The 23,063-nt window shown below is 43.9% G+C and overlaps 1 protein-coding gene across 1 annotated transcript in view; it reads right to left on the bottom strand.

Moving 5' to 3' along the window:
• The window catches only part of DENND11 (DENN domain containing 11), a 47,646-nt gene extending 35,577 nt beyond the window's left edge, over window positions 1-12,069 (bottom strand). The window contains exon 1 of the mRNA XM_057730600.1: window positions 11,694-12,069. Within this exon, the coding sequence (XP_057586583.1) occupies window positions 11,694-11,964 (271 nt within the window). The 5' untranslated portion in view covers window positions 11,965-12,069. The remainder of the gene's footprint in view (window positions 1-11,693) is intronic.
• Between the last annotated feature and the right edge of the window lie 10,994 nt (window positions 12,070-23,063).

The raw sequence follows: 23,063 nt of genomic DNA, 5'->3' as shown, positions 1-23,063 counted from the left end.
AATGAGATGGCAGAGAAATATGTTCCAGATGAAGGACCAAGATAAAACCCCAGAAGAACTAAGTGAAGTGGATATAGGCAATATGACTTAAAAAGAATTCACAGTAATGATAGTAAAGGTGATCCAAGATTTTGGAAAAAGAATGGAGGCACAGACCAAGAAGATATAAGAAATATTTAACAAAGAGCTAAAAGATTTCAAGAGCAAATGGAGATGAACAATACAATAACTTGAAATGAAAAATATGCTAGATGAAATCAATAGCAGAATAAATGAGGCATAATAATGAATAAGTGAGCCAGAAGACAGATTGATGGAAATCACTGTTGCGGAACAGAATAAAGAAAAAAGAATGAAAAGAAATTAGGACAATCTAAGAGACCTCTAGGACAATGTTAAATGCACCAACATTTGCATTATAGGGGTCCCAGAAGAAGAGAGAAAGAAAGGGTCTGAAAAAAATATTTGAAGAGATAATAGCTGAAAACTTCCCTAACATGGGAAAGGAAACACTCAAGTCCAGGAAGCACAAAGAGTCCCATACAGGATAAATCCAAGGAGGAACATGCCACAACACATATTAATCAAATTGACAAAAATTAAAGACAAAGAAAAAGGGAACTACCATAAGGTCATCAGCTGATTTTTCAGCAGAAACTTTGCAGGCCGGAAGGGAGTGGCATGATATATTTAAAGTGTGAAAAGGAAAAACCTACAATCAAGGATACTCTACCCAGCAAGGTTCTTGCTCAGATTCGAGGGAGAATTAAAAAGCTTGAGTGAGAATTAAAAAGCTTTACAGACAAGCAAAAGCTTAGAGAATTCAGCACCACCAAACCAGCTATACAAAAAATGTTAAGGAACTTCTATAGGCAGTAAAGAAAAGGCCACAACAAGAAACAAGAAAATTACGAATGAGGAAGCTCATTGGTAAAGGCAAACATACAGTAAAGGCAAGAAATTATCCACATACAAATATGGTATCAAAACCACCAATTATGCAAAGAGGCAAGTACAAATGCAGGATACTGGAAATGCATTTGAAATTAAGACACCAGCAACTTCATCTTGTATATATATAGACTGCTACATCAAAACCTCATGGTAACCACAAACCAAAAATCTACAATAGATACACAAAAAAGAAAAATCAATTCAAACACAACTCTAAAGATAGTCATCAAATCACAAGAGAAGAGATCAATAGTGGAAAGGAAGAAAAAAGACCTACAAAAACAAATCCTAAACAATTAACAAAATGGTAATAAGAACATATATATATCAATAATTACCTTGAATGTAAAGTGATTAAATGCTCCAACCAAAAAGACACTGACTGGCTGAGTGGGTACAAAAACAAGACCCATACATATACTATCTACAAGAGACCCACTTCAGATCTAGGAACACATACAGACTGAAAGTGAGGGGATGGAAAAAGGTATTCCACGCAAATGGAAATCAAAAGAAAGCTGGAGTAGCAATACTTTAATCAGACAAAGTAGACTTTAAAATAAAGATTGTTACAAGAGACAAAAAAGCACACTACAAAATGATTAAGGGATCAATCCAAGAGGAAGATATAACAATCTTAAGTATATATGCACCCAACATAGGAGCACCTCACTATATAAGGCGAATGCTAACAGCCATAAAAGGAGAAATCGACAGTAACACAATAATAGTGGGGGAATTTAACATCCCACTTACATCAATGGACAGATCACCCAGATAGAAAATCAAAAAGGAAACACAGGCCTTAAACGACACATTATATCAGATGGACTTAATTGATATGTATAGCACATTCCATCCAAAAGCAGCAGAACACCCATTCTTCTCAAGTGCACATGGAACATTCTCCAGGATAGACCACGTGCTGGGCCACAAAGCAAACCTCAGTAAATTTAAGAAAGCTGAAATCATATCAAGCATCTTTTCCAATCACAACGCTATGAGATTAGAAATCAACTACAAGAAAAAACTAAAAAAACCACAAACACATGGAGGCTAGACAATATGCTACAAACAACCAATGGATCACTGAAGAAATCAAAGAAGAAATTAAAAAATACCTAGAGACAAATGAAAATGAAAGCATGAAGATCCAAAACCTATGGGACACAGCCAAAGCAGTTCTAAGAGGGAAGTTTATAGCAATAAAATCTTACTGCAAGAAACAAGAAAAATCTCAAATAAACAACCTAAACTTACATCTAAAGCAACTAGAGAAAGAACAAACAAAACTCAAAGTTAGTAGAAGGAAAGAAATCATAAAAATCAGAGCAGAAATAAACGAATCAGAGACAAAGAACTAGCTCAATGAAGAGCTGGTTCTTTGAAAAGATAAACAAAGTTGATAAACCTTTAGCCAGACTCATCAAGAAAAAAGGGAAAGAGCTCAAATCAATAAAATTAGAAATGAAAAAGTTACAACTGATACCACAGAAATAGAAAGAATCATGAGAGTACTATAAGCAACTATATGCTAATAAAATGGACAACCTAGAAGAAATGGACAAATTCTTAGAAAGCTAGTCTTCCAAGACCAAACCAGGAAGAAATAGAAAATATGAACAGACCAATCACAAGTACTGAAATTGAAACTGTGATTTAAAAACTTCCAACAGACAAAAGTCCAGAACCAGTGGCTTCCCAGGTGAATTCTATCAAACATTTAGAGAAGAGTTAACACCTATCCTTATGAAATGCTTCCAAAAAAACTGCAGGGGAAGGAACACTCCCAAACTCTTTCTATGAGGCTGCTATTACCCTGATACCAAAACCAGACAATGATATCACAAAAAAAGAAAATTACAGGCCAACATCACTAATGAACACAGACACAAAAATCCTCAACAAAATACTAGCAAACTGAATCCAACAATACATTAAAAGGATCATACACCAGGATCAAGCGAAATTTTTCCCAGGGGTGCAAGGATTTTTTAGTATCTGCAAAACAATCAGCATAATATGCCACATTAACAAACTGAAGAATAAAAACCATATGATCATCTCAATAAATGCAGGAAAAACTTGATAAAATTCAACACCTATTTATGATAAAAACTCTCCAGAAAGTAGGCACAGAGGGAACCTACCTCAACACAGTAAAGGCCATATATGACAAACCCACAGCTAACATCACACTCAGCAGTGAAAAGCTGAAGCACTTCTTCTAAGGTCAGGAACAAGACAAGGATGTCCACTCTTACCACTTTTATTCAACATAGTTTTGGAAGTCCTAGCCATGGCAAACAGAGAAGAAAAACAAAAGGAATCCAAATTGGAAAAGAAGTAAAACTGTCACTGTTTGTAAAAGACAGAACACTATGCATAGAAAATCCTAAAGATGCTACCAGAGACCTACCAGAGCTCATCCAATGAATCTGGTAAGGCTGCAGGATACAAAATTAATACACAGAAATCTCTTGCATTTCTATACGCTAACAACGAAAGGTCAGAAAGGGAAATTAAGGAAATAATCCCACTTACCATCACATCAAAAAAATAAAATACCTAGGAATAAACCTACCTAAGGAGGCAAAATATCTGTACTCTGAAAACTATAAGATGCTGATGAAGGAAATCAAAGACGACACAAACAGATGCAAAGATATACCATGTTCTTGGATTGGAAGAATCAATATTGTCAAAATGCCTATACTGCCCAATACAATCTACAGATTCAATTTAATCCCTATCAAATTACCCAATGACATTTTTCACAGAACTAGAACAAAAAAATTTTCAATTTGTAAAGAAATACAAAAGACCCTGAATAGCCAAAGCCATCCTGAGAAAGAAAAATGGAGCCAGAGGAATCAGGCTCCTTGACTTCAAACTATACTAAAAAAAGCTACACTAATTAAAACACTATGTTACTGGCACAAAACCAGAAATACAGATCAATGGAACAGGACAGAAAGCCCAGAAATAAACCCATGCACCTATGGTCATTAATCTAGGACAAAGGAGGCAAGAATATACAATGGAGAAAAGACAGCCTCTTCAATAAGTGGTGCTGGGAAAACTGGACAGCTACATGTAAAAGAATGAAATTGGAACATTCTCTAACACCATATACAAAAATAAACTCAAAATGGATTAAAGAACTAAATGTAAGACCAGATACTATAAAACTTAGAGGAAAACACAGGCAGAACACTCTATGACATAAATGACAGCAAGATCTTTTTGGATCCACCTCCTAGAGTAATGAAAATAAAAATAAAAAAAACAAATGGGACCTAATTAAACTTAAAAGCTTTTGCACAGCAAAGGAAACCATAAACAAAATGAAAAGACAGCCTACAGAATGGGAGAAAATATCTGCAAAGTGACTGACAGGGGATTAATCTCCAAAATATACAAACAGCTCAATCAAAAAGTGGGCAGAAGATCTAAACACGTACCTCTCTGAAGAAGACACACAGTTGGCCAACAGGCACGTGAAAAGATGCTCAACCTCGCTAATCATTAGAGAAATGCAAATCAAAACTACAATGAGGTATCACCTCACATTGGTCAGAATGGCCAACATCAAAGAGTCTACAAACAATAAATGCTGGAAAGGGTGTGGAGAAAAGGGAACCCTCCTATACTGTTGGTGGGAAGGTAAATTGGCACAACCACCATGGAAAACAGTATGGAGTTTCCCTAAAAAAATACCATGTGATCCAGCAATCCCAGTCCTGGGCATATATCTGGAGAAAGATATAATAATTCAAAAAGATACATGCACTCCAGTGTTCACTGCAGCACTATATTTAAAATAGCTGAAACATGGAAGCAACCTAAATATCCAAAGACAGATCAATGGATAAAGAAGATGTGGTACATATCAATATATGCAACAGAATATTACTCAGTCATAAAAAAGAATGAAATAATGCCATTTGCAGCAATATGGATGGACCTAGAGATTATCATACTAGGTGAAGTAAGTCAGAGAAAGACAAGTTTCATCTATTACTTATATGTGGAATCTGAAAAGGTGATAGAAATGAACTTATTTATAAAAAGTGAAACAGATTCACAGGCTTTGAAAAAAAATTTATGGTACCAAAGAGGAAAGGTGGAGGGTAGGGATAAATTAGGAGTTTGGGACTAATATATACACACTACAATATATAAAACAATCAACAAGGACCTACTGTATAGCACAGGGAACTCTACTCAATATTCTGTAATAACCTATAGGGGAAAAGAATCTGAAAAAGAAAGCATACAGGTATATGTGTAACAGAATCACTTTGCTGTACACCTGAAACAAACAACACTGTAAGTCAACTATACCCCAATATAAAATAAAAATTAAATTTAAAAATTTCAACAAATGAATTAAGGAACATAACTGAAATAACAGAGATGTGAAAAACCATAAGCTAAGCATAAAGAACTTTGCAAAAGCAAAAAATAATTGAGACAATGTGTTATATTTAGTGGGTGAAAGCAGCATGATGGCTAAAGGTCATCCTTTAACAGAAATAACACACTAGTCTCAAAAATTAGAAACCCATTTATATATGAAACTTGTAAGAGGCTTAAAGGAAAGTCATTTTGCAGAAATAACAATCCTTATGGTGAGCCATTTAGGGCCAGAAAAACCTCACACAGAATGCTACCTACCCCAGGTTCAGCCTTCACACTCAAAGCCATTTGCTTTTCCAAATCTCCTCGCCACACTTTAGGAACCCAGCCAGGGAGCCGGGGCCTGGCAGGATTGGACAGAAGGGCTCATCCCACCGGCAGGCAATCAGAGAGGAGTCAACACTGACAAGCGCCTTATTGCCCAACTTGTTCCCCTTCCATCTCCATGTCCGCCCCTCGCCTTGGGCCCATCACAGGTACCCACAGGCCCTGCCTAGCCTCTAGCTGCAAAGACAGCTTACAAGGAGGGATGGACATAACCGCACAAGGAACAAACGTGGCAATCTGCTTTGTGTACATGGAGTCAGTCATTCAGTAAATATTAGTGGAACATAACTTGGCAGCCCAGGGCCAGATGCTGGGCTCAGGCAAAGGAACTAACAGATTGTTGAGTTGGCGGCTCAGGTACCCAGGGAAGCCAGAGGCAATGCTGAGCCTGGCTGTAGATGCAGAGATGGTCTGAAGCTCGTGGCCATGAATGCCGGGGCCTCCCAGAGCTGATGTTTCATAGCTCCTGCACTAGGTGAGATGGACTCTGTCCTATCTACATACAGGGCTGCCTCTGCCTTCTATTTCTGTTGAAATGTGAAATGACCACACCCCCAAGCATATTTGGGTTTCATCAACCACCATGTCTCCGGGGAGAACAGACATTAGCTGCTACTGCTGCTGCCTGTTAGAAAGCTGATCTCGGAACATTTAGAGTGGAGAAAGTAATGATCTTGAACCAAAACAATCTCTTTCTAATGAGAAATACGTGACTCTCCTTCCTCCTTTTCTCCCTCCGTGTTGGGCGGTTCCCAACCAAGAATTTCCTCCTGAGGCCTTGATTTCATAAGCAGTGGCTGCCTCAGCTCAAGGTACTCTGACCTCAAGAGTGGAGCTTTGTACCAGTTCTCCCCTCTCTAACATGTGCCTTGATTTTCACTCCTTCCATCAGCTCTGCCCATCAGCATACACACATGCCCTCATCCTGGTCAGGAAGTAAAAGGGAAACCTGTCTCAGGAATAAAGGCAAGAATCCAGGTGTACTCGTGGTCCCCACTTCTGCAGGAGGGCCCCAAATCCCAGGGATGCAAGAAACCTGAGAAGCTTACGTGGTTCAGACTCTAACACCAGGAAAGCTGACAGCCCACATCACTCGACTTTGGGTCTCAAATAGTTTTGAACTGAGGGAGGAATGAGAGTATATACCGCCTAGGATGAGAGTATATCCAAAGCAAAGGAAGAAACAGTATAAAGAAACCTGAGGCAGGAAAAAATTAATCCTAGGGATTTCAAATCAGCCATATGCCAATCCATGGCTGAATTCCAATGCATTAATTTTACATGGAAGAAACTTTCCAGTGCACAGGCCCCATATCATTTTGCACCAGGCAGTGGTGTGGTGTGATGCGTGAAGAGGCACGGACACCGCCTCCGGGCTCTGCCCCTCTCTGCTCTGTGGCTTAAGATGACTTAATGGCCACGTGCCTCTGTTTTCCTCATCATAACAGAGAAGACTGTTGAAAGGATGATAGTCACTGGTCCACGGTGGACACTCAGTAAGTGGTGGGTGTTATGATTCTCGCTCCTACTCTAGTCTCCATCGACTTCCAAGAGGAGAAACAGAAGTCACAGCAGATGGTCACCAACTGACTTCTCCCTGAAAACCACAAGCAGGTGAATCACCAACAGCCTGGGAAGGAGTTTGCCAAAGTGGGAATTAATGAGATACACCACAGTTGTATTCCACTGACATCTGACAGAAGCTACAGAGAAAGGATGTGGCAGAGTTCATCACTCTAAGTGGCTTTCTCTCCTTGGCTATCAGAACCGGCCTTCTCCTGGCCTCTTTGAGCTGGCCATTCGTAGGACTGCTCTTTGTGACTCAAAAGTGCACTCCAAATTTTCTATTCTCATTCTGCTTTTTCACCTTCCCATCAGTGGCTGCAGCCATTATTTGCACGAGTCCGATGACCTGGGCAGCCCTCCAAGTTATGCCTCAGACGCCACACCTGGCCCTGTCTCCTTGTGTCTCCACGGCGCCATTGTTTAAAAGAAAATGCTTGTATTTTGTTGACTATATGGAGAATGTATGGAGGTTAAAATTAGTGTATGTGAGTGATTTTAAATACTATACTCCTTTGACATGAACACAGGCGCATTTAGATGCGCTAAATTAAATAGGGGGTTAGATGTAATTTAGGCACTGGCTAGAGGTTGAGGGAGGAACAGGTAATTCATCCCTAATCAGGAAGAACAAAGGAAAAAGAGACATCTTACAAACCTCAGCAGGTTTTCCTCCCCTCAGCTAGCCCAACACAAACATGCACAGCATAGGAATCTCTCCCAGACACCCATAAAATAACTCTGCGGAAAATGCAGCTGTTGAGAGTGAATCTCTCATAAAGAAACAGTCCAGTGAGGCCGATTCACAGGTGTCATACATTGTAGGTGCAAAGCTCTACCTGCCTCAGGTCCACACAGAAGCCCTCAGCCACACGGCGAGACAGCTATGTCACCTTCCTAGAGGGGATGGGAAAGCAGGCTGATTTCCAAGTGTGACAATACCTCTTCCCTTAATGAAGCAGATAAAAAGAAAATTTTACTAGAGACCCAAAGAACAGAATCAAAATTAAAACCCAAAGCTCTAAAGAATGGGTTCGACACAATGAAAAAGCAATATTCTGGCTGCCAACCTCTCCACCCGGCTCGCACAGTCAGCATCTGGGCCCAGCTTCAATAGCAGCTTTGTAGCCCACACGGCCGGCACCACCACATCCCAGGGACTCCCTGCTCCAGAGAAAGACTGAGTGTGTCAGTGAGTGAGGGAGAGAGGAAAGAGTGTGTGTGGCGGGGGGAGGGGGAGAGAGGGAGCACCTCTGCCTCACTTGACCGTGAAGCCCACAGTCCTCACAACATCTGCAAATGCAACAACCGTAATTTTCAAACTGTGACTCCAATGAAAATAACATTCTCTATGGCCCTACCCTCTTCTCTGATTCCTCTTACAGATGCCCAACCCAAAATTAGTATCCAAAAATACAGAAGAATTACTCTTATTCCCATATACCAGACTGAGAATCACTGAGCACATTCCTGCCGAAGTGTGTGTGTGTGTGTGTGTGTGAGAGAGAGAGAGAGAGAGAGAGAGAGAGAGAGAGAGAGAGAGAGAGAGAGAAACCAGGACCCACTCCTCCGTCACATCTTCTCTCGGCACACAGACCATGCACACCCCAACAGATGACCCACGGCTGTGGATTCTCTCCTCCCCCACCTCCTCTTGTGCTCTCAAAGGCACACATGACAACAGCTACCTATACCAGGTGGGAAGATGAATGAAATCCCCATGGGGAGTAGGTAACTGAGGCAGTTTGGGGAGAGACATGGGGAGCAGATGGACGGTCGCAGAAACTTTAGACAGGTTCTCCCATGTAAGAACTTCTGTCATACGTTCTGACTTTGGTAAAGAAGTCAGTATTCACTTTACTACTTTGGGTCTCATGGGCTAAGGAAGGCAAAAATCTTGATGGAGCAAGACTGAACAGTAACACATCGCAGGTCTGCCTCCACAGCAGAATGAGGAAGACATGAACTAAAAGTGGGAGACATAAGTCTGGCCCCAGAGACATCTCCCGCTCACTGGGCATCCAAGGGCTGGCATCTCACCTCTCCAGACTGTGATTTCCTCAACCCTCACACAGGGACATGCCACGGACTCTCTGAAGCCCTTGTCCCAGTGTCGACCTTTGCAGCCCTGGGAACTCCAGCAGCATTCATTCATTCCATCTTCTACTTTCAGGAGCTGCACCATACAATTTTTACTGGATATAGGTATTACCACATTTTTTTACAGGAAGTAAAGTGCCAACCGGGACTGGGAAGATGATAAAAGAGAGTTATGGGCAGGAAACAGCAGTTTTCCAGTAAAACAAAACAAAACCATCAACCAAAGTTAAAAACACACTCTGTCCCCCCTACCTCCTTCCCAGCCTCTCCCCTCTCTGCACACAGTAAGTTGAAAAGTTAGAGGGCAGAGGTTCAGGCAGTGTTGTATTCTAAAAAGACGACCAGACTCAGAGTCAAGTATTTATTGACTAGTTAATATTTCCAAATTACTTAATCATCCTTAGTCTGTTTGCTTATGTATAAATTGGGTATAAACGATCATCAAATTAGAATGGTGATGAGAATTAGATGAAACACCATTACAGTAAAACGCCTGCACAAAGCAAGGGTCCAAGCATCAGTTAAATCCCTTCTTTCCACACTAACCTTAATCTGAAAACCATTACAAATACATACTCGTGTATTTATGCAGGCGCACCTCACACGTACACACAAATACTCCACACACGCATACCCACAAAACCATGCTCACCAGCTGTGACTGACAAGGCATAGGGAGGGTCCCAGATATGTGGTGCTTTTCAGTGTTATTAACTCCATCTGTGGTTAGTGTAGGATTTTTTTTTTCTTCTCCTCTTCCCCTCTCTAGCCTCTACCTCCAGAGAGACCACTGCGAAATCAGACCCTGTTAGCACTCCCTCTCCATTTCTTCTCCTTACTTAAACACTTTCCAGAATGAATCTCATGCTCACATCTATTTACTGCAGGTGATGGGGTAAGGCATAAGGAATATTATTAGTTACAAAGTAGTTATCTGTTTTTGTCTAACAATAAAGGTTACTCTGGTCAAAAAAGAAGAGTAGCTTTTCTGTCTGGGAGTCCCAACCATACAGGAGTCAATCAGCCTGTGTGATGAGCATTAAAAAAAAAAAAGAAAGAAAGAAAGAGAAAATGCCAGTATGTGCTACATGTAAAAGGGGTCTGTATTATTTCATGAAACTTTTGTTTCAGTTTTGTATGTATGTGGGCAAATTTATTGGGATGTAAAATGAATTTCATATGGTGGGTCACAGTCAAAAAAGTTTGAAAGCCATTGGGATGGGGCAAAGGAATAGACAGGAGTCAGAAAGGCCTAGTCTCCCCACAGCTGTTCCTATTTCTTGCTGGGTCTTGCTGGTTTATAATCCTGCCTGGGAATCTATCTTCTGCCATCCCACAAGCCTCACCCTTTTTCCTCCCACTCCATCACAGGATATCAAGTTTGTCAGATGGCTTCTACAACTCATCCTTAGAGGACCAGAAAGGGAATTCCAGAAAGAAGCTGGTGGGTTTTTTTCCCCCTAATAGACACTCCACATTCCAGCAACTTCAGTGTAGTTAGGACAGAAAGACACACCTGGGTTTTCTTAAACCCTAGAACCAAGACTACAGCTCTCATCCCTCCAATCCTGAGAGCACAGTCCTTCCCCGACCACTTGAGGCTCTTGGAGGCAGGTATTTACTCATTCACTTTTGAACCCCATGGATTCTCTCACCAGTAAAATGCACACCACCTTACCGGATGGCTAGGCTAAAGATTCTGTGAGATAACCCTTTAATTCTCCAAACACACCAGCAAGAGCCTACCTGAAGAGGCTTGTCTTTTAATCGGTTCCAGCTTACTCCCTCAGTATCATCCCTTAATGCCCCAGGCACTAATTCCTCAAAATAATACCGCCAGAGAGAGTGAACTTGGCCGCTGACAAAGTTGCGGTGCAGGGAGGGATGCGGAGTGAGGGCGGGGAGGCAAAGAACCTGGAAGCTCAGGACAATCTGTTTCAGAAGGAATTCACCTGGGGGGCGTTCCCCCCCTTCACAGGAGAAACCCTTTAACCCAGCCGTTAAAGAAAACAAAAGCCAGAGTGCCTGTGACCACAAACAGGATCCTCTAACACCGGAGAAGTGCCAACACGACAGTGGGGACGCGGGCGCGGGCTGGGCATCCGCTGAGAGGCGGCGGGACGGAAGGGAGAGGGGGTCAGGGCCGCAGGGAACAAAGCCCGGGGCGCCGACCCCGCGGGGGCACCGTGCTTGCCCGGCCGCAGCCGGGTGGGCGGGGAGGGGGTCGCAGGTGTGCGGGTGCGCGCGCAACAAGCCCCTCCCCCGCCACCCCGACGCCCGGCGGGGGGCGACGCTCTCCCCACCCCCGGCCCCGGGGCGGCTCTCACCCGAGCGGGGATCGAAGGTGACCACGAACACGGCCACCACCTGGTCCTCCTCCACGTCGCCCAGCTCCAGGCGCCCGGGCTGCAGCACCACCTCGGACGGACCCAGCTCCCCGGGCTCCCGCCTCCTCGGCTGCTCCGCGGCCGCCCGGCCGCCCCCGCCGCCGCCCCAGCCCCGGCCTCCAGCCTGCGGGTCCGGGGCCCGCGGCGGCGGGGAGACGGCGGGGCCCTCGGCCCAGCGCAGCAGCGGCGCCGCGTCTCCCCGCTCCACCATGGCGAGGCGAGGCGAGGCGAGGCGCGGAGGCGAGGAGGAGCCGCGGGCGGCGAGGGGCGGGCGCAGGGGCGGGCTGCGGGAACTCCCCTCGCCGGGCGGGCGGGCGGGCGGCAGGGCCTCCTCGCTCCCGCCGCGCCTCCGCCGCCCCAGGCCCGCACCTGCCGCGGCCGCCCCGCCCCCGCCCTCCCGCCCCGCCCCCGCCCTCCCGCCCCGCCCCCGCCGCCCTCCCGCCCCGCCCCCGCCGCCCTCCCGCCCCGCTCGGCGGCGTTGCGATCCCGCCCGCGAAGGCGTCCTCGGTACGGGCTGGGCTGAACTGCGTGCCTGGTTTGCGATTTCACCGATGCATCTGCGCGCTGGGGATAGGAAAAGTGCGGTGACACGGACGCGCAGCCGCTTGGCTCTGTCTACCTGCGCCTTCTCACCTAGGATTCCGTGGATGACTGTACCACCGTGGACTGTTATACGTCACCATTATTTTGAAAGTCCCCTGGTCATATGGACCGTGACAGATACGCGTTACATAACCCTGGATGTGTGGCCAGAGCTCCCGTCGCGCTGGGAGTGAAGCAGAAGAGGGGAGCTCCGGCTGTCCACGGTGTTTGCGCTTGAGATGTGGCCTGATTCCCTGAAGCTGTGGGCTTTGGTGTCCGACCTGGAGTAGTTGTGTGTGTGTCACCCAGTGATGTGCCCTTGAATAGGCTGGATGGTGCCTGGCCTTGGTCTTCCAGGACGCTGCCTGGGGCTCCCCATGCATTTCAGTGACTTAGTCTCCACAGAGAGTGGTGGACAGTCATTTACTTGCCCTTGGGGGTGGGGAGGTTGAACTAAACATAGCCATGGTGAAAGCGGTCCCCATTCTTTAGGGTAAAATGCTGCAGAGATTCTTTATTGTTGTCTGGAAGCAGCGGCCTCCGGCAGTTATTGATGATCTCCTTGGGAGGACGGATTAAATAACATTATCACTGCATGTGTGATACACAGATATGGCCCTTCATCAACACCCCTTGGGTAACTCCTAGCCAGTAAGTCCAGTGGGTCCTTCTAAGGGCAGGCAAACCCCAGGCCTTTCTGAACCTTGGAGGAACTGGGTGTCTGAACAAGTCTCCCTCCTCACCTCACTCTTCCTCATTGCTTTAATGGCTATTCCTATTTCTTTACCCACCTCCTCTGATCACTTAACCACCAGATTTACCCCAAGGGCTGAGGCATTCAAAATGTTACTTCTAAATATAAAATGGGGATTCATAAAAAAAATCCTTAATCCATTTCCAGAGCCATCAGCTTTAGTCTGACTTTCCTTTTTCCCAAAGGACTTCCTTTTCCTGATCTTTTGTGTGAACCCCCCCCCCCCGAATCTCTTAGTTTAATACCCTTAAGCTGCATATATACGAGGAAATAAACTCATAATCTCCAACCCAATCAATTTTCTGTATAAACAAGACCAAAATGTCCAACCCTAAGCCTAGCGCCTTTTCCAGTCTTTATTTAAGCATAAAAATGTTCTAGCTCACTAGCCATGAGGTCAATCTTCAGACCCTAGTGCCTTGCATAACCAGTGCTCAACAAATATTTGTCAACTAAGCAAATGCATGAAAATAGAGACTTAAGCCTCTGTACAACTGGCTCCTCCAGACAGGCTAAACCTAGTATCTTGCAAATAGTGGGTGCTCCAAACTGTTAATGACACTGGTGACACTCTGCTTAACACAGGTTCACAGTCTGTACCTGACCCTCAGATATATCGTCTCTGTGTCTACTGAATTTCGCAAGATGATAGGAAGGGAATGAATTGAACTTTGCTCTCAGAATAAAACTGGTGGGAAACTAGTGTTAAGGGCAAGAAGAAATGAAGGTTGGTCACATTCAAAGACCTGAGGATAATGTTAAATTTTTTCATCAGTTCCCCTAGAATCCCACGTCTAAATTTTAAAATAAAATTATTTTCTTTTCCAAATACTGAATATATCTACATCATGTAAGACACATTATTTAAAATATATCTACATTATATAAATATCTCTACAATATATAAAAATACAATGTATATAAAATACATTATGTAAAAGTATTTGTGATCTATCACCTCACCCCTGAGTTAGTCCCGGTTAAGATTTTCCTTATCCTATCTCATCAATTCTAGGATGCGAAATTTCTCACTTGTTAGAATTGCTATAGCGACTCATAACTGCTGCCTGCCCCACTGAGGTCCAGGTCTCACAGGGGAGGTTTGTGTTTGCTTTTGTCAGCCAGTTGGAGGTACCACCAACCCGAGACTACTCTGAGTTAAATTCTCTGCTGGAGGTCCTTTGGACCATGCTGGTAGTGTGAATTCAAAATGAAAGCCACTGCGAGCCCTGCCTTAAAATTCTTAGGGGAGATATTTTTTCTTCTCTGCACCTGGGGGCAAAGTTGAGACAAGCAAGCTATGTGGCCTGGTCCTCTCTGCGTGGAAGGTTTACTTGGCAAACTTGTGTAGGGGGTATTGTATTAGACTCCCCGTCATGGGCATTTTCTATTCTTAGGGGCATGTAAAAATAATGGTATAATAATGGTATATATCTTAAAACAAATGATAGATTTAGTTGTTTTTCTTTTCTGTTTACACATTGAAATCATATTGTGTATCAATTTTGTATTCTTTTGTTCCCCTTAATATCAGACTGTGAACAATTTGCCATTCTATTAGAAACTTTTTATATGCATCATTTTAATGGTTTCTCTTGTATGTATGTTTGAAAATTTACTTAACCATTCTCATTGTTGGACCGTCAAGCTCTTCCCTTTTTCTGTTGTGCCTAAATTTTACTCTGAACTAACACTAGGTTCCTATCCTATGCCAAGTCCTGTTCTGAAAATGTACATTCCTTCACATCAGGCTTACAGCCTAGCAGGGAAGGCAGCTATCAGGCAAAAAATGAAATCTAGAGTGAGGGGTGACAGGCAGGGCAAGTACAATCAGCCACTCAGGCTGCTGGCTTATGGCAGGTTGCCAGAGCTGGCAACGCTGGGTTAAGGTGTATCCATGTTTTGATTGTGCTGCCACATTGTTGATTGATTCACAAGCGTGCAAGGGCGTCAGGCTCCTTTCCCTTTGGTCCCAAGTAGATAGCGCCATTTACATTTGTTTTTTTTAGCCGATTGTCAGATGCCATGACATTTGGTTTTAAGTTAACATTTCATGACTGAATCTAATCATGGTTTTGAAGTATATGTTGGTGATTTGTGCTTCCTCTTCAGAGCATTGTCTGAAGACACTGTCTGAAAATTTGTTATCAATCTGCATGAGTTCTTTATGCAGTAAGAATATTAATCTGTTGTCTGGCATAATTTCTGTTAATATTACTTCCAGTGTACTGTGTGGTTTCAATGCTGCTTAACTGCTTTATGATATATAGGAGTTCTAAATTTTATGTCGTCGAGCTTATCAATTCTTTTTGTGATTTCTTACGTTGTTCTGACATTAAGAAAGTTGGTTCCCACCCAGAAATTTGATCAACATTCACTTTTATTTTCTTCTAGTTATTTATGATCGATTTTCCACATTTGATCTCTTAATCTCTTCAGTGTTTATATTGATGTGATATGAAGTGAGACTCTAAAATTTATTTGTTGGATAGTTAACTATACCAATAATTACTACACCACTTATTGAATAGTTCTTTCACTTCCTATGATTTATAATTTCCCTTTAAAGTACAATATTACTGATATTTACTAATCTATATATTCTTCACCATTCACCTGCCTATTCTTACACTATTTAGTACCAACACTAATTATATATACATTTATATATACAATTTAAAGTTCTATTTCTAGGAGAGGTAGCCTTCTCTCTTTATTCTTTTTAAAAAATCGTCAGTTATTTCTTTGACAATTGTTTTTCCACATGAAATTTAAAATCATTTTATCCAGTTTCAAAAAAATGTGATCTCTTTTCATTTCAAACTGCATGAGAATTACAGTTGACCCCTAAACAACACAGGTTTGAATGGCGTGAGTCCACTTATACGTGAATTTTTTTCAGTAGTAAACACTACAGTACTGCACCATCCGTGTTGGCTGAAAGCACAGAGAGGGAACCATGGATACAGAGGAATCTCAGATACAGAGGGCCGACTGTCATAGGCAGATTTTCAACTGTGCAGAAGGTCGAGCCCCAACCTTCGTGCTGTTCAAGGGTCATCTGTACATATTTACTGGAGAAGGATCGAGATCTTTATATAACTAAGCCATTTTTTATTCTGTCAGGAAGTTTTCCATCCACGTAAGGAGGAGGTTGCCCTGCTTCCACAATCAGTCTGAATAATTAGTTGACCAGGGCAAATACTAGTGGTCCAGACAGAAGTCCAGATTGTGGAACAAGCTGAGGTGTGGAGGGGTGAAATATAGAATGTGAATGGAGGGAACATTTATTTTATACGCTAGCCCACACAACTATAACGTCAGCCCCGTTGGCACTGAATCATCTGTGCTGCAGGCACTTGTTAGCGTGACCCAAGTTGAAAGCACAGTTCATCACATACCACAGAGGCTGAGTTCTGGTTGAGCCGGAGATGGTGTAGAGATTAATCAAATAGAATATGTATTTGAAATTACTAAGTTATTTAAAATCAACACATCCATCCCTTTTAGGCCTCTGAAACACAATGGAGCTGGAAAGTAAACACCTGGAACCTCATGAAAGGTATTCATTCTGCAGTGGTGCCCTGCACGAGGATACATAAACGCGTAGTGTGTGCCTTGACTCACAGCACCTGCTGGGCGCCAAGCCTCTTTCCAGGTAATGGAAAAGCAGCTTCAAGCAAGAGTTAAGTCCCTGTCCTCATGGAATTTAGATTCTATTGGGGGTGGGATGAGGGAGACAATTTTTAAAAGGAACCATTGAATATATATGATGTAGTGGTAAGTGCTGTGAAGAAACACTCAACAGGGTAAGGGACCAGAGAATGGGTGATGGGGTTGTCGGGGAAGACCTCTCTGATAAATGACCTGTGAGCAGACACCTGGAGGAAGTGATGGGGTAAGTGAGACGTGTGGGAAAGGTTTTGGTGTCTGGAGGAGCAGTGAGGAGACTGGAGCAGAATGGAGGGGGTGCAGGTGGCAGGGGTCAAGTTGTGGGGTGGCCCTGGCTGGCTCCATATTGAGTGAAAGGGGAGGCCCTGGGGGATCTGAGTGCAGGATCCTTTTAAAAGGGGCAGCGGTGGATCCTTTGGCTGCTGGGTGGAGAGGGGCTGGAGGGAAGCAGGGGATGCCAGTGGGAGGAGGCTCAGAGGACTGAAAGAATTTCTCGTAGATCATATGCACAGTTGCAGAGAAAGAGTAGTCAGCGATCACGCACAGATTTTGCTATGTTTCCATTTACTGAGAAATGAAAAATCGCAGGAGGAATAGGTTTCATAGGAAAGATCAGGAGTTTGGTTTCGGACATGTTGAGACTGAGATGCCTTTTAGACAACTGGAGACCGATTTGATTAGCTAGCTGCAAGTCTGAAGTTCAGCAGGGAGGTCTGTGATGCAGATATAAATTGAAAGGTCACCAGCTTATAGATAGGGTTTAAAGCTATGGGCTGGATGATATTCCAAGGAAGTGAGTGTACAGCGAAGAAAGTTCCAGCTCAGGGACCTCCAGGGTTCAGAGGTCAGGAGATGAAGAGGAGTGAGCAAAGTGATTCAAGCGTGTTCTGGACAGGTTTAAAAAATATATATATATTCATTTACTTGGTAAAAATTTTTAGGTGTTATTTTAAACATTTTAATAAGTGGATGTCTGTGGCAGGAATTAAACGGTCAAATCGCATGCAGGACGTATAATGCGTAACAATTTCCTTGTCCTGCAATTCCCCATCCCCATACTCTCTTCTGAGAGACTGATATTTTAAGTTTCTGTCTTTACAGAGTTTCTGCTGGTTACCTCCTGTGGAAGAGCTTTAATTCCTAATCACACTTCAAAAAAAAATCATTAAAGTTTGCCTTGCCTGGTTTTATGATGGGAAAACTTCAGTGTGGGGATCTCGTGATTTGGGTCAGAAGTATGAAGAAATGACTGAGAATGTATGACCAAGTTCCTCGGGACTTCCTGAGCCCACCCCTCAGAGAGTCAAGATTGAGGCACTACAGATTCAGCTCTTAGAATGAGTCTTTTCCAGCCCTACTAATTTCTTCCCTTTAAAGCAGTGTGTGTGTGTGTGTGTGTGTGTTTGTGTGTGTGTGTTTGTGTGTGTGTGTGAGAGAGAGAGAGAGAAAGACAGAAACAGACACAGAGATCTCACCTCTGTGGCTGCAGGGCTGGCCTTGGACTGGGTCACACAGGCAACTACTACCTGCTCTACTTGTAGAGAACCTGGGATTAGTCAAATGCCACATAAATTCTCCCAACTGTGGCCCATCGAGAAAAGATCAGACTAATGAATCTGTATTATTTTAAACTATCTGCGGCTTAAAGTATGGGCAGTACGTCAACCATCTCTAAATTACTGGGATGTCAGGTTAGAACTCTGCTCCTGTTCTAAGAAGAGCACTGTCTCATGAGTGGACGAGTAGTGTGTCTCTATTCCAACAGTTATTTTCGTGAATATCCTCTAGTTCTGGCAAATGGGAAACTCTGGCAAGAGAAGCAAATCATTAGAATCTGATTTACTTCTTACATAGTTTTATAGTAGCTTTCAAATAAATAGATTAAGGATTTTTACTAATGGCACCAAAGTATTCATGGGTGAAAGGACATGTTATCAGTGATCTGTTCTAAAATATTCCAGCCCTCACCCCCAAGAAAGCTGCAGATATAAAGGAAACAAGATTGTAAAACTGCCCCGTTTTTGAAGCTAGGTTATTGGTACACCAGGGCTCATTATACTATATTTCCTCTGCTTTTGGTGTGTTTGAACATTTGCACAAGAAAAAGCAAAACAACAAGAAATAAAGTATTCATGATAGGTTCATAAGCTTTAAAATGACTTCCGGGCTTTTTCTTACCTCACCCACAATCTTTCCTTGGAATTCTATTCTGCTGGGAATGCTACTCATTAGATATAGATGTACAAACACTTCAGAAGGAGAAACATGGTGCCCAAATATAAGTATTGTTAGTGAGGATTGTTAATGATTGATGTAATTGTCATTAGATTGTGACTGGCAGGCACTGCTTCTGTGCGCTCTTGGTGGGAGGATGAGATCAGGAGAAGGTCCCCTTCACTTCTCCTGACTTTGCTGACCACCTTGTCGTGGGAGGAGAGCTGTGAGGAGTCGGGAGCACCTGAGACCCCTGCTGGGCTGGGTCCAGGCCCACCTGCACCTGCTCACTGTCACAGCTGCTGATGGGTCTGCCCCGGGGAGCTGAAGAGTACATGTCGGTGGGGAATGTGCTCTACGTTTCTCTAAGTTATTGCAAACTCTCCCCTGCGGGGTTGAGCAACACTTCCAGTCATGACGAGAGACTGAGCAACATAAGCAGAAGGAAGACACCGGGGCTGAAGTGGGGGGAGCCTGAGAGGTATCACTGCCTAGCCCTCCTGTTTCCTACGTGAGCTGGAGACGATTCCTCCAAGAGTTGATGAGGCCCGCGGGCCCTTGTCTGAGAACCCAGATTGCTGCACCGTTGCCTCTACAGGGCACATTTTGGGAATAAAGGTCAACGTCTCCCCTCCACCACCCTGGAATTCCCCCAACTGTGTCTCTGTTCTTCAGATTGCAGGCCCAACAGTCCAAGGTGCAGCGAGTTGCTTTCAGCTTAAGCCTGCTTCAAGTCTTCCCTTCCTGTCCTGGAATCTACCAGCTTCCCAGAAAGCCTGGCAGTAAAAATGTCCAATGCTTACTTGAGAAATCAGACCTCCCAATGGTTCCCAGTGGGGCGGTCCCATCAAATACACCATAATCCAACATCACTATTTTTTCAGCATGTGAAATGACTCTGTCTTAATTCAGTCTTCAATAAATAATGTGGTAGAGCTTCGCTTTGGCTTGTTCAAGCATTTTTTACATTTCTGCCTCTTGACTGAGGAGACAACCAGGCAAGAAGGTCCCTTCTAGGAGCCACAGACCTTCAAACAACTCATTTTGCATGGCCTTAGCTTTACTTTTGCAAAGGAACAGTCTATCTCAAAGGTGAATACAAGTTTCTACCTCTTGCAAATCCGATTTGAATTAGGTGGATTTTCCTGCCTCTGTTCTTCCCATCAGTGTTTCCAAGGCCTCAGAATTGAGGTTTGGTCAGAGTGGAGCTCTGAGTCTAGGAGCTTTCTCATCACTCAGCAGTGTCTGCAGAAGGAGAGTTTCCCCCAAGCACATAGTTTGGAGAACTCAGCCCTAAAATGCAAAGCTGACTTTCTCCTTATACCTCTTACTCCTGGGAATATAAGTTTCCTGCGGTGCAGATTACTTTCCCGCTGTAATAATATTGTAACCAAAAGTGGGATTCGGCTGCTCGCTGCTCAAAAGCCAATAAAGAGGCCACGTTGGTGGAAAGGAAAGTTTGCTTTATTTTGGATGCCGGTAACTGGTGGCGGGCTGGGGAGAGGCAGACACCTGTCCAAAGGACAGCTCCTCCCACTCCCGACAATCAGGGGGCAACAACTTTTATAGATGGGGGGGGGGGGGCTACATGCAGAAACAGCACAGGCAGCTCTGACGGTCATCTTGAAATTGGTCATTGGTGGTCTGACCAGCGTCATCTTGATTGTTTTAAGTCAGTCTTTAGTTCCAGAGTCAGTTTGTTGCCATTTCTGAGGCCACATCTGGGAACTGTGGCACTTTTGTCATGGCTACAGCCTTGTCATCATGTAGTTAACTTCTTCCACCTGGTGGGGGTTTCAGTATCTATGAGACAGCTCACAGGATAGGGCTCAGAATATTATCTATAGCCCTTGACTGTTTTCCTTTGTTTTTGCATTTTCTCACTTTAATTAAACTTATTATTTGGTTAAAGGTTTTCCACAGACAAAAGGCAGGCTGAGGATATTGTGTGTGTGTGTGGGGGGGGCAGGTGGGGAGGGGAGGACAGTGCAGGGACCATAGGGTCCTGCTCCGTTTCAATATGAAAAATATTGGAAATTCAAAAAAGTCAAATACTGAGTATTTTAAACGAAATGATATATGTTAATTTTATTTTCCCAAGTCCATTCAAAAACAATTAATGGAGCACCCACATGTGCTCCACATGAAGGGAAAGACTGTCCCCCTTTCCCTCTTAGTGCCACAGATTAGTGGGTCCCCTTTGACACCTCATCTCAACTATGACGCGAAGCTTTGTGCCTGGGATGGATGCCTGTGGTATTAACATGCACTGAAGCAAAGATGGAATCTTTCACAATGTGAAGAGGCTAAGGACAAAGAAAAAGAGTGAAATGTGACACTAAAAACAGTGGGGCTGTGGGCCAGAGACAAGATGTGCTCCTCCAGGGACCCCTTGGGCCACCAAGGTCAGCAACTGCCCAATTCTCATTGTTCTGTTTTCCAAATCGGGAATCTTCTTTTTGCTCTTGTTATTATAACTTGTTGTATCTGAAGCCTTAGCCACAATCATCTGTGAGTGATAATACATGGACAGTGAATGGTACAAGTTTCTGATAGAGTTAATGCTGATAACATAAGATCTGTCATCACCATGGCAAAGTTGCCTCCCTAGGCAAACAGTGCAGTCATAAATAAAGGTAACTGAGAATTCTAGCAAGGCAGAGAGGAAAGGCAGGGGGTGATGGTAAAAACCAACCTGATCTATCGGGGAACACCCAATACACCAGCCCCTGTGCCCGGCCTGCAGGCCCGTGATACAGTCAGAGTGTTTCGGGTGGGTCCCATCCTGCCTGAGAGCAGAGCCAGCCTCCAGCTGGCTGGAGAGGCAAGAATGACAAGCCATGGCCTTGAGAGGGGAAAACTGATCAGCACCAAGGCTGCAGTGAAGGGCTTCTATCACGTGGCCTGCTGGTTTGCAAACAAGAAACTCACCCCGAAGCCCAGAATCTCAGTTAATAGGAATTTCTTTACTGGCCTCCTTTCCCTGTGGATAACTCTGTTTTCCCCAGCCCCTGTGGGATGCCGAATCTCTGACCAAGGTGAGCAGGGAGCTACCCTGTTGAGTGATTTGGAAAGTTTGCGTGGCCAGAGGGACCGGGGAAGGACAAAGGAAGGATTGGGGGGTGTGCACACCTACAAAAAGCTGGGGCATGAGAAGGTCGTTTAGCTGAACACTGTCACAATCCCCCCCCCCCCCCCCCAAACACACACACACACCCTGGTTACTTTTTGCTTGGATTAACCTCCTCATGAGTTTGGAAATGGGAAAGGAGTAAGAGAAAAGAAAGGGGCAGAGGGATTGGTGAAGAGAGAGAAGATGGAGGACGGGTGACAGGCAAAGGGTAACCAAAGACTATTGAGAAGGGACACTGAATGTGTTTCAGTCAACACCAAAGTCATCCTCCGCACCCCTCTATCTATTTTGGGTCCACGTTTGTCGTGCAAATGATTCCTCATGTCCAGTCCCTCCAGAGTCTCCCCTGAGGGCACCCGGGGGCTCCCGTAAATCATTGTCCTTTTTCAAGGATTGCCTTTCATATGGTTCACTACAAAGTGATATCGGTGGCCTTTTTTTTTCTTCAAAGAGTTTTTTGTTTTTAACCCTTCCCACAGGGGCTTCTCTGAAAAAGGAACTGAATAATGTATGTTAAAGATATCTAAGCAATGAGAAAATATATTTTATGAAATAAGGCATATGGGGCCCCAGTAATTGCCATTTTCAAGTGACACATACCTCTGTTTCTACGTTCGCTGATCTTCCTACCTTTCTTTTTTCCAGTGTGAAACTGTTTCGGTTCCCTAAAAGCTTTAACTGCTAATACTTGGGGGTGGGCGGAGGGTGTGGAGCTGCCTGAATTAGGACAGGTGTGTCTGGCAGAGATCTCAGGTGTGTCTCTTTTAGGGAAATGAACTCCGGCCAAGATATGTTAGTGGCTGTTTAAGGATCATCACGATATCCAGGTGATACTGAATTCTAAGGAACTGCTGTTAGCCACTGCGCGGGTGGGGAGTAGGGGAGAGGAGAGGGCGCTACTTCTAAATGGTAGGTGTAAAAGAGTGAAAATACTTTCTTTCCAATAATAAGCTTG

The sequence above is a fragment of the Hippopotamus amphibius genome, chromosome 4, assembly GCF_030028045.1.
Source record: "Hippopotamus amphibius kiboko isolate mHipAmp2 chromosome 4, mHipAmp2.hap2, whole genome shotgun sequence".
NCBI classification, from domain to species: domain Eukaryota; kingdom Metazoa; phylum Chordata; class Mammalia; order Artiodactyla; family Hippopotamidae; genus Hippopotamus; species Hippopotamus amphibius.
Note: the sequence above shows the minus strand (reverse complement) of the source record. Positions and strands in the feature narration are given on the sequence as shown.